The following is a 12,569-nucleotide window of genomic DNA, read 5'->3' as shown; positions in this document are numbered from 1 at the left end:
ATAATTAATGGTGCCAAAATTTAATCAAAATATTCAGGGTATGGTAGAAAGCTGGTTTGAAATCAATTGACCTGGCTCAATCTTTTTATACTTAGGCGGGTGATCGAACGAGCGAGCGAAGCGAAGTGAAGTTCTTACATTCAACTTGGAACACACGGCTGGCTAGGGGCACGTCCCGGCATTTCGATGTTTTTAAGCTGAGCTATCAGAGGATAGTTTGATACACAATAACTTAAGTAAATTTGTTCTAATTTAAATGAAATTGGGTAAACGTGTAGTTGAGGGCATTGTATTTTAGTCATTAAATTATGAGCAGGCTCGATCAAGGTGTTATTGAGTCAGAAGAGCTTAAAAGGCTAGAAAGCTATTTGTGAGGGGTCTTGCTTTTCTGGTCATCTTATTTGCAAGAAAGTATGGTCGAGTTTTGTATCAAATGAAAGTGCTCGGCTTTTATAATATTGTTTTTAAGTTTACCATTTTTAAATAATTAACAAGATAAAAATAAACATAATATAGGTATTTGACATTTGACAAGAAAGATAACGGCTTACCACAGATACAGTTTATTTTAATCTCTATGGTGTTGTGATGGGCTCCGCAGACCTTGCAATAAATCACATGCGGTTTTCGATCCTTTGCCGACTAAGTAGTAGGTTCATTAAATTGATCTAACTTTTTGGCGAACCGCGAGTTCTCAGTTTCGGGGCGAACTACTAGTTTAAATCAAACTTACTAAACATTTTAACCATGAGATAACGGAGATGATACACGCGTCTTGGGTGAGAGGCCATTGTGTGCGTGCGGCCAAGTATCTTTCAAACGGATAAACTAATTTCATCGCTGTTTTCTGTGATCCTAGCTAACATTTTGAGGTAATGATTAAAATGGCAAATAGATCTGGATCAAGGTATCAATGAAATCAAATAAGAAAATCTATTAGTGGGAACACTAAACTTTTAGGGAATACTAAACGTTTAAGTAAAGAATAGGTGCGCAGATAATGTTCATAAAATCAGTTAAATATGGAAAACCATTTATTTTCGAGAACTCAATACAAGATGTGTTTCAACTGAGGGGAATCTCTATGGCGAGGTTCATTTAAAAGCTAGTTTGTATTGTATCTTTATGGTGATATTATTTTCACGCTGTTTGGATTATGGTGATATTATTTTCACGCTGTTGCATTTTAAGTCTCTTAATGAATTGTTCGAAATGTATCTCTGCCCCATTTCCGTTGAAATATGGCCTGATTGAATATCGTGATGCTACTGATGCTGAACTTGTTCATTCACAACAATGATCTATGTGCGTGTTATTGAAAGAGTTGAGTTGAGTTGCCTGTCAGTATCCAAAAGTTATGGAGGAACTTACTTTGGTCAGGTAGGCCGAGCAATGAGCTTAGATACCTCAGATTGTTGTATTCTGTCCGCAGATGTATGCAGTGATGCATACAATGTCAGGATGCCGTGGTGGTGCAGATGATCTGCGCTCTACAGTCCCTTTTGGAAGAAGAAGATCTCATCTTCGCTCTACTCTACCAGTGAAAATCATAAAGGGGGAGGGATAACGTACGGAGGGACCCGTACAATGTCAGGTTGGCCGTGTCGGAGAATGGCTGAAATGTGCCATCTATCGCCTTCAAGAGGCGTTTTGTCATGCAAACCTTGACAAATAGAGCAAACTAGGGTGTTACGTACACTTGAGTGGCGTTCGACGCAGTTCCGCCAAGACGTCATAGAGTGCGCTCTTAAAACAATTGAAGTCCAGAATAATTGAAGTTATGCTGTCAATCAATCTTCAGAAGGAGCACGATGAGAACTAACGGGAGAAGATGACGTCTGTGGCGGCTCCTGGGTCTAATCCACTGGTTTGCTTAAGATAAGAAACGTAACGCGTGCTGTGATTTGTAATGAGTCTTGTGCAGTAAAGATTGTGAGTTGGACATCGTATTTCATTGAAGGCCCTCGTCATCCACGATTGAAGGTTCTGATGTGCTGCCGATAGTATGATACGCCCACAATTCCCGACACATATATACCTATTTATGCACTTAATTTAGCCAATGTGATCAATCATTATTCTTACCTAAATACTATTCTATAATATCAAAGAAATATAAAGGTATGAGATATTTTGATTTTTAGTTATACCGGTAACGGTCCCTGCTTAAAATATGGTTGTAGAAGTTAGGGCCAATCATTGAAGTGGGCCAAAATTAGTATACTTTATCCAATTATGTAAATTATACTTATTAGATATACTCACGCATATAAATGTCGACGGGTTCCCTGAGGGTCCTGACGCTGCAGGCCTCGTCTGTCGCATTGAGGCGGTAGACCCCGAACTGGCCAAGGTCCGGCCTCGCCTGGCACACCAGACCTCTGCAAATTTAAACATAACATGTACATACACCCTGTATCTGAACGAAAAGCAATTACTCAAACCCGTTAATGTTTTGGTCATACTAAGCAACTTTTACTATGGGACCAACACCGAAATCGCGAAAAAAATTGACTCTCCCATAGGAAATTTCAACATCAGACCAGCAAAATGTATGAAACATCCAATTTTTTTCCGCGTTTTCGGGGTTGGTCCCATAGTGAAAGTTGCTCAGTATGACCTAAACATTAACGGGTTTGAGTAATTGCTTTTCGTTCAGATAGATACTGTATTAAGTGTATAATAAACACCACACACATAGGTACAATCAGCAACACTAATAGTTAACGATGAACAGTTTAGAGCTCTTAATACAATAGTATGCAATAGTATGTTACACAACGATGGCCGCAAAAATATCTGACACGATCTTATTTGTAGAGTCATAAGAGCGTGTCACATATTTTTCCCGACTTCGAAAAGTAACATATTACTGCAGGTGACTGTACCATGTACCAATACCAATACGTATAAACTGTATTACTCGATCAGAATTTTAATTTTAATTCCACAAGGGTTCTTTCACAAGTCGAAAGTATGTCGTGAGAACAGGTGCCGATGCTGCAATAAATTCACGTGCTTTTTCGTAAAGCACTACAATGGATCTATGCGTGATATAATATCGTAAGATCGTAACACGGAATGAAATAATATGCAGAATTAGATAGTTACTCTATCTTATTGAACTTAAGCTTACTGTGGGAATAGAGTTAGGCCAAGAAAAGTCTGCAGCGATTATGATAGCATACGCAGTGTACCTAAGTGTTAATCTATACGTCATAATTTCATACAAGTGTGACGTTTAAAATATTACACACTGCGTATGCTATCAAAATCGTTTGCAGACTTTTCATGGTCTAACTCTAGGTCGATTTGTGTATTATTTTTTAATATTAGATATATAGATGGTCAAGCAAATCTTGTCAGTAGAAAAAGGCGCGAAATTCAAATTTTCTATGGGACGATATCCCTTCGCGCCTACATTTTTCAAATTTGCCGCCTTTTTCTACTGACAAGATCTGCTTGACCAACTATAGTTCCCTTACGTCACGGATCTAATCAATTTGTACCGCAAGATTTTCATACCGAAAGATCACGTTTAATACCTACGCAGAGCCGGAAAGGTTGAGCTGCATGTCCAATTTTGTCAAATGCTTTCACTTTCGCGTAAACATATTGCGTACTTAAAACCCATGTAGTATTGAATTTAAGTATGTCTTCCTTAATAAACCGGTTTATGTACCGATTTAAGTGCTTTAGTGTTTGCCAACCCTTCACTTTCGCTGTCCCTTTACCATTTTGGGTCGTGATCAAATCTGGAGTCGTCCAACTAGCACAGTCCTAACACCATTACACCACCCAACTCCAGTACCACAACTGTGGGACTCCACAAGTTCAATACGTAACTAATTAAGTAAGTAACATACCAATGTTTTTTCAACAACGACATTTAAACAAAAGTCACTCTAATAACTCTAGGTCCATGGGGTCCCAGCGCGCACAAGTTTGTTTGCAGAAATCGCGAAGCGTCTGGTTGACGTAACTGCGATGATGACCGAAGAGCTGGCGGCTACCTCGCACAATTAACGTCTTTGTATTGCGATACAGCGAGGAAATGCCGCCAGCATCCTTGGTAAATGTCTCAAGGGCCTATTTTAGATTTAGGCTAGTTATTAATTTAGTTTAGTACCATAAAACGGGGTGAGTAGGTTTCGTGGGGAGAGGTGGGTTATGAATGGGGAGAGAATGTTTGAGAGGGGGGTGAGAAGGGATTTTAAGGCTACTGCTACAAAAATAATGTATTCCAATTTACAATGGAGCTATAGTAATACGCATAATAAAAAAAAATCGATCCAACAATCTACCAAAATCACCTTTGTATGAAAACCCCTCTCACCCCAAATACGAGGCACTACGGGGTGAGGTGGGTGTGGGTCTTTATCGTCAAAGTTATGAAATGGAACTATCCAAAATAAAATAAAAACTAAAATACAAACGTCCGGAACACTTATTATGTATATGTACACCATTCAGTTTTCATATGTAAAAATAAAATGTTATCGACTGGTTATCGAGGTTTGAATTTCAGTTTTGACCCTACTCACCCCATTTAACGGTATTTGTACTGCAGTACCTCTGTTATTTGTTATTTATAAAAGTAAATTGAATGAAGATATTTAATCTCCCAACTATGGCCTAAAATTAACTTAGGCCATAGTTGGGAGATTTTGAAGATTGTGTGGTTTTACGGTACCAGTAGATAAGTACCATATAATGATATAAGGTAGAAGTACTAGTGGTCGACGCTGCACTAGTATTCGACATGGGCACTTTATGTCAAAGTGACAAGGATTAAATTTGAATACAGAAAAATCTTCGCCGTTCAAATTTAACCTATATTACTTTGATATAAAATGCCCATGTCGAATACTTAGACAGCGTCGAGCACTAGTACTTCTACCTTAGGGGATCACACCAAAATTCGATTCGTAAAAGGTGTGCAACGTAAAACAACGCGCCCACGTGCACGCACGATTTTTTGTCCTTGTTAGTTATGATGATTCTCTCTTGTACCAACCGACATATATGTCTCTGTTTGACCCAATGGTTAACTGACAGAGGATGCCTTTTGGCATTAAGTCTGCCATTTCTACATTTTTCTTTAAGAGCCAACAGGAGTGGTAATTTCTCCATACAAACGTACTCCTCGTTTTCCTCCGTGGTTTTTGAAGCTAGAGCAATGATTTTTTTCAATACAGATTAATATTGTCAATATCTGTGTCGGACCGTTTTGCTTTTTTTGATATTTCTGTTTTTTAAGGCGCTAGAGCCCTTCAAAAATGGCCAAAATGGCCTAATTGACTATGCCGCAATGAGAGGCGTGGCATTCAAAACTGATATCAATTAGCCAAAAAAGCAAAATGGTCCGACACAGATAATTTCATAATCATTTAGATTTCCAAATTTGGTTACGATTGGTTAAGTTTTGGAGGAGGAAACAGAGGAGTACGAAACCTCGATTTTTGAGATTTTTACGCAGGCTTTTCGCCTTGTCCTTATCGCACTACTTTTAGGTGCCGCTTCCGTAAGCGAGTTATATTACCTAAAATATTTAAAACTCAGCTCCTGTTTCGTCTTAAGTATTTGTGCAATAAAGTTCAAATAAAAAAATAAACGCGCTTAACACGTTCGCGGACGCTCAGTCACACCAGTTGGACACCTAAATTTTGTATGGAAATATTGGGACTGTTATATCATTCCTGTCACTACAAATATATCTTTTAGGTTTGTATATGACGCGTAATGCTGACGCAAGGCGAATGCTATGCAATCCGCGTCAATATGAAGTATATCGGGGGGCACGGCAGTGCCCCCGCCAAGTCGAGCGCAAAGCAAACACTGCCGTACCATCCTTTACTGGAACCATTTCGCCGCATTTTCAGGTCCCTATTTGAGAACCTCTGGATAAGACCAGAACGCAGAAATTTTCGTCATCCAGTAAGCTATAATCACATACTTAAAATCCAAAATTTCAAGTCTGTAGGTCATTTAGTTCCGAAGTTAAGCGGAAGCAAAGTTTCGCATTTATGACACACACTCACTCACTTATGATCATCAGAATAGAACTAGTACTTCCCATAAACTCAGAGAGCTGAAATTTGGTACAGAGTTAGGGTTTAATGGCCACATAAAGGGAAAACTATAAAAACTAGGATAATCGAAGATCTGGAGTACCTGGTGACCCTGATTAGAAAACACAAGAGCCCAACCAAACTATTGGAGATCGACATACCGCCTTTACAAAAAATATTCAAATTGGTGGGCCGCTTCATTTGATGTCAAAAATCGAAGGTCTGAAGTATCTGATGAAGAACCCTCAGCTGGTCTCAGCTGTATTAAGGCTCCGTCAGACATAGGCGTTTTGCTTGGTGCAACATATGTACACACTGTTTTTGGTCATCCGACACGCCTTGATGAGCCTTTGGGAAAGTAGTACCCAAGATGGGGCTGATGCTGAACCCTGGCTGTACCTAGTGGAACTCAGGCTTGGTGCAACATATGCACACACTGTTTTGGTCATTCGACACGCCTTGATGAGCCTTTGGGAGAGTAGTACCCAAGATGGAGCTGATGCTGAACCCTGGTTGTACCTAGTGGAACTCAGGTTTGGTGCAACATAAGCCCACGCTATTTTGGTCATCCGTCACATCTTGATGAGCACTTGGGAGAGCAGTACCTTAGACAGAGCTGATGCTGAACCCTGGCTGTACCTAGTGGAACTCAGGTTTGGTACAACATAAGCCCACGCTATTTTGGTCATCCGTCACATCTTGATGAGCACTTGGGAGAGCAGTACCCAAGATAGAGCTTCAGAAAAGTGTTTGTTACATTCTGGTAAAGATCTATGTATACTAAAACCTTTACCAGAATGTAACAAACACTTTTCTGAAAACCGCATCAAAATCGGTTCAGCCAAACGCGAGATAATCGCGAACAAACATACATACGGGTCAAACTGAGAACCTTTATTTTAAGGCGGTTAAAAATACATCAACTTTGACATTTTTGGCAGTAATGCAGTCGGCAGCTATACTTCAGCAGGATTGCAGCATGCACTACTGCCGACTGAATTACTGAGGTAAATATCAAAAATTCGGTCAGCATCATCGTATTTGACATTTGCTGCAGTAATGCAGTCGGCAGTATTGTCGCAATATACTACTGCAGGCTACAAAACGCTCGTGAAACTATTCAACGTCCATGATCATGCTTTCCAACGTCCAACGTTCAGTAATCGAGTGACCGCTCGCAACATGCGCTGTGTTGTGTGTGACTGCGCGGGCGTGATCAAAGCGGGTCGCGCGCGCAGCGCGCCGGCGGGCCGCTGCGTCCAAGCGCAGATCGCGAGCGCCACGCGCTCGCGTCACGCTCGCATCGTGCCCCGCTTACGCCGCGCTTTGAAAACGCTCATGTTTGACGGAGCCTTTAGAGATATGGTAATAAAAAAACTACTCCTAAAAAGAAAAAAAATGTGTCAAATAAGAAAATCTAATAAAATAAATCAATATGCCCACGTTTCTACAAAAAGAAGTGAAATCCCACCAAAAACATTCTGTAAAAAACTAGCCAAGTCTCGATGGAGCTGCTTGTTTATCTCTAAAAAGTAATGAAATCTAGACAAAGTCGTGCCAAGTCTAAGGTTCCTTACTGCGATTTCTTTATTATTATAGTTAATGTTGTGTGACTTGGCCGTTGAAGGGTACACAAGGGTACAAAACCAGGTGCTCCATGACACCAAACATACAGTATAAAAAATTATTTCCAGTACAGACGGACTTCTAATCATTGATAGAAGTCCGTCTGTACGTCTATTTTATGTTAGATCGATGGTCGATTTGACGCTTCAAAAAGAAGTGTTTGTTTCAGGCTCGCCTATACATAAGTATTATTGAAATACGCAGCTTTATCAAGCCTACAATTGACTGGTTATTGAATCAACGTTTTCCAAGTGGCAATTTTCCATCGTCAATGGGTAGCGGTTCTGGCGACAGATTGGTGCAATGGTGTCATGGAGCACCTGGTTTTGTACCCTTGTGTACCCTTCAACGGCCAAGTCACACAACATTAACTATAATAATAAAGAAATCGCAGTAAGGAACCTTAGACTTGGCACGACTTTGTCTAGATTTCATTACTTTTTAGAGATAAACAAGCAGCTCCATCGAGACTTGGCTAGTTTTTTACAGAATGTTTTTGGTGGGATTTTTTATACGCTATGTGACAACAAATGCTATACAATTCGGATGCATAAGCATGTCTGTCACATGACGTAGTCAAGATGGGATCTTATATGACATCGCATGTTATAGCATTCATAGATACATCGTGCTCGATGGACTTGATGGCTGAGACTTCTGACTTCCTAAAGGCGCGATTTTTGCTCTAAAGACTCATTTGCTGACCTCTTCAAACAATTTTCTTCTTCTGTTTTGTTCCCTCTTTGCTTATCATTGTAATATTGAGTCCATCTCATACATGCCCCATCCCAAGCACGTTCGCTGTTCATTCGACCTCAAATTATGTGATACTACCTACAAATTATGCGTTGGAGACCGGCTCTAATATAAAGGCCCAGTCATGGGTCTCATAGAAATAGAAATAGAAATAGAAAATATTTATTTGGCATAAAAACATAAGTGCATTAACAGCAAATTAAATAAGTACAAAAAAAACGTACACCAAATAGCATGTTATAGAGAGCCGACTGGCAATGTTGAGCTCTCTTAAAATGAGAGGTGTGTTCTTCTAGCTGTCTAAGGTATATGCAGTATTTTACGCCAACACTACTTCTCAAAAGTGTCAATATGTACCGCATTACACTTTTTGAGTTCCCTGTAACGCACCGCCGCGTTAAGTTCTGGACGTAAAGCGTCCACCACTTTTCCTGCCAAGCGATGATTCACCCAACTTTATATTCTTTTTCGGATGCATCTGCACCAAATACAAGGCGTGAAATATACACAGAATGATACCACAAATGCCTGTCATAAGGTGCTTACCTTGTGAGATGTGATCATCCAGCGCCAACAGGCTATAATTACAATTATATGACCAAAACTATGACTAGTAACGTAATTATTTCAATAATAGGTATACACATTCATGCCTCACTTTTTCACATTAACCGTTACCAAAATTTTACTGTAGTGTAATTAACAGGAAGTAAACACGTTTATTTATTAAAACACAATGGAAAACTTAAAGAAATTGTAAGAAAAACATTAATTACGATGTTATAAAAATACGTCAAAATCGCTATCGCGCACGAAATTCACCCAAATTACATGTGTCCACTCCCAGACGCACCTGCCGGGCTACTAAGGGAACTGCCATACAAAGGCGAATGCTATAGCATCTGCGTCACAGAAAGGGGGGCCAATTTGGAGACGTCACAGGATAATTTTTAACTTCGATAAAACTATGTAATATGGCAGTACGCATTATTTGACTCTGGTGACTGGTAGAGGAAAAGTTGGTGAATAATATTATACTGTGGTTAAGCGGATTGATAAGCATTTCAACGAAGAAATTTAAAAAGAATAACGGATGCAATAGCAGGCGCGTTCACCAGGAGGAGTACAAAAACGGATGCTATGCAATCCGCGTCCGCGAACGTGTTAAGACTCTACACAGCAACCATCCATAGGCTACGGTTTCTTACCGTCAAGCAGTCTTTACGCTTGTTCGCCGCCCAGGTGGTACAAAGTAGTAGCACATTCGCGTTTAAATAGTGCGTGCTTACGCGTGCCTTTAAAATAAACAGTTACGTTATGAATCATCAGTTCTTTATGGAGCCTTTGTAATCTTTGTACGGATATAGTGGTAAGTGTAGTATGGTCCGACCACCCACACAGTCCTATGGAATTAAATTCTACCTTCTCAGATGTGGGACAGCGATTTAATGTTTTTCAATTATCTGATAATGCTGCTTAACATTGAGTGCCGGGAACTCGCTCGGCGGGTTCTCTGTTCGTAGTCGCTTTCCTCTAGAAAGCGCGAAAACGCTGGGATTGACGACGAGCGTAGTGCCACAAAAACATTGGCAGTTAATGCGTTAATATGTAAAATGAGTAGAATGCTACGCTCAAGCATCACTATACAACAATGTAATTTAAATGAGTATATACTGTGGGTCTACCGCGAAGACCGAAGTTTGCAAATTGCGGGCATCTTTCTCTTTTACTCCAATTAACGCATAAATAGAGAGACCCCCCACTAGCGTCTGAGCGTCAGCATCTAGTCAGCGCTATGGAGAATGGCGTCGCTGCGCAGTTGCGCCAACGTTGCGTCGAGCAGCAACCATAGAGTTGGCTAGACGCCAGCGCTCGGGAGACGTTAGTGTTGGGACCCTGAGTTGACTGCAGAGAAAGATAACCACAATTTGCGAACTTCGGTGTTTGTGATAGGCACTCAGGTCACAAATAGGGAATGCAAATCGGTTATTTTCGGTTATTTTTTGTATGGAAATTATCGGTTATTAACCGAAAACGCGGTTATTTCCATACAAAAAATAACCGATTTGCATTCCCTAGTCACAAACATGGACGCAACTGAGTACAGGCACGCTATATATGGGTCAAACAGATCACTGTGTTATGTCTTTCCTGTAGACATACACGAGAGTTAAGGGCTATAAAGGTTAAACTAGTGTGTTATCGCGAACAACACATTTTTCTCTCCTGTGGGCTATAGTTAACAGCTTGTGGGCGTGTAAGCAATGATTTTATCATAGTTCTCTAAATAAAAGGAGGACCTTTTCACGTGGATAAGGGTTAAATAAGAAAATTAACCTTTATAGCCCTTAACTCTTGTGTATGTCTACAGGAAAGACATAACACAGTGATCTGTTTGACCCAGGTATGTGGCGATCGTCACTTGTCTTAGCTTATAGTTGACAGAAATATTAGGTACACAATATAACTCGCGTCATGTTGGTAGCTGAGATGTACCGTTCCGAGGAGTGGTACACACGCCACGAGGACCGGTGCGCTGTATCCACCACCACGACCTGCACCGGTCTTCACGGTCTTGTAGTTAAGGTGAGTATGAGGTACAGACTTACGTCATGTTGGTAGCTGAGATGTACCGGTCCGAGGAGTGGTACACACGCCACGAGGACCGGTGCGCTGTATCCACCACCACGACCTGCACCGGTCTTCACGGTCTTGTAGTTAAGGTGAGTATGAGGTACAGACTTACGTCATGTTGGTAGCTGAGATGTACCGTTCCGAGGAGTGGTACACCCTCCATGAGGACCGGTGCGCAGTGTCCACCACCCACGACCCTTCTGTACCAGCTTTTATGATCTTCTGCAGCTCGAAGGGACACTTGAAACAAGAACGAAAACGAAAATTAGACGATAACCCTTTGCGGCTACTTTTTTTAACTAAGCCGCTATTTTCTACTGACGGAAATGGCTAGACAGACTTTATCCGAATAATCTGTCTTAATCCAACTACCGTTTTGCCGGGAATATTACCGTAAAATATAATAACTACAATTTGCATGGCAGTTACACGTTTTTATAATTTTATCTAAATTCTATTCAAAACATAACGTAATATCAGGTAGCTATGGAAACATTGTGTTCATGAAAAACAAGTATATTTTGTATTATGTGCGTCAGCTAAAATTAAACCACGTTTTTGGCACGAAAACCTAATTAACGGAGTTGGATATAATTTAAACAAGTTAATAATACCTCGTCTAAAGGCAAATTAATCAAATGTACCTATACTTACTTTGTGTATCTCTGCCTAGACTAGAGTTAATTGCCTATTACGCTACTAAATAAAAAAGGATGAATGATATGAAATTTAGTCATAGTTAAGCAATGTAACCAACTATGTAACTTTATGCATTAACTGCAATAGGTTCCACAAGTGGTAAATTTTCACAGATGATGTATTTCTGTTGCCGCTATAACAACAAATACTAAAAACAGAATAAAATAAAGATTTAAATGGAGCTCCCATACAACAAACGTGATTTTTGACCAAAGTTAAGCAACGTCGGGAGTGGTCAGTATTTGGATGGGTGACCGTTTTTTTTTTTGCTTTTTTTTTGTTTTTTTTTTTTTGCATTATGGTACGGAACCCTTCGTGCGCGAGTCCGACTCGCACTTGCCCGGTTTTATTATTACTTCCCACTAACTATATACCTATCCTTATGTAATACCTACCTAATCTTACACCTTTCTTAAAATACAGTATCTAGCTAATTGATTTATGAGTAGATCTTGCGTTAATATTGTGAATATATTTGAAGTAATTAAGGTCAATCGCGATTACAATTTTTGTTACACCTGTCTATATCGATATTCCTACTGACACTAATATTTTTGACAAATTAAGCTAATTGGTTAATTCATTACGTGAGTAAGCACCTGTATGCTGTATAATGTATATAGTAGTATAAAAGGCTTATAATTAAAAATATATCCTATATTTCAGTACATATTTCGTAAATATTATGTTCCTACACCTACATACTGTTTTGAGCGAATTGGGGCAACGTTTGAGGGAGGGAGGTCATGATCCTCGTTCCGGGTCATTCCTGATGCAGAGGCT

General features: G+C 39.9%; 1 protein-coding gene and 1 long non-coding RNA gene across 2 annotated transcripts in view; one reads left to right on the top strand and one right to left on the bottom strand.

Annotated features, from left to right (window-relative positions):
- Nucleotides 1-12,569, top strand: part of LOC134806470 (uncharacterized) — a 484,735-nt gene that overhangs the window by 267,758 nt on the left and 204,408 nt on the right. The window lies entirely within an intron of this gene.
- The window catches only part of LOC134806454 (heparan-alpha-glucosaminide N-acetyltransferase), a 62,972-nt gene that overhangs the window by 37,919 nt on the left and 12,484 nt on the right, over nucleotides 1-12,569 (bottom strand). The window contains 2 exon segments of the mRNA XM_063779736.1: nucleotides 2,266-2,381; nucleotides 11,200-11,327. Coding sequence (XP_063635806.1) covers nucleotides 2,266-2,381; nucleotides 11,200-11,327 — 244 coding nt within the window.

Source organism: Cydia splendana, chromosome 3 (genome assembly GCF_910591565.1).
Source record: "Cydia splendana chromosome 3, ilCydSple1.2, whole genome shotgun sequence".
NCBI classification, from domain to species: Eukaryota; Metazoa; Arthropoda; class Insecta; order Lepidoptera; family Tortricidae; genus Cydia; species Cydia splendana.
Note: the sequence above shows the minus strand (reverse complement) of the source record. Positions and strands in the feature narration are given on the sequence as shown.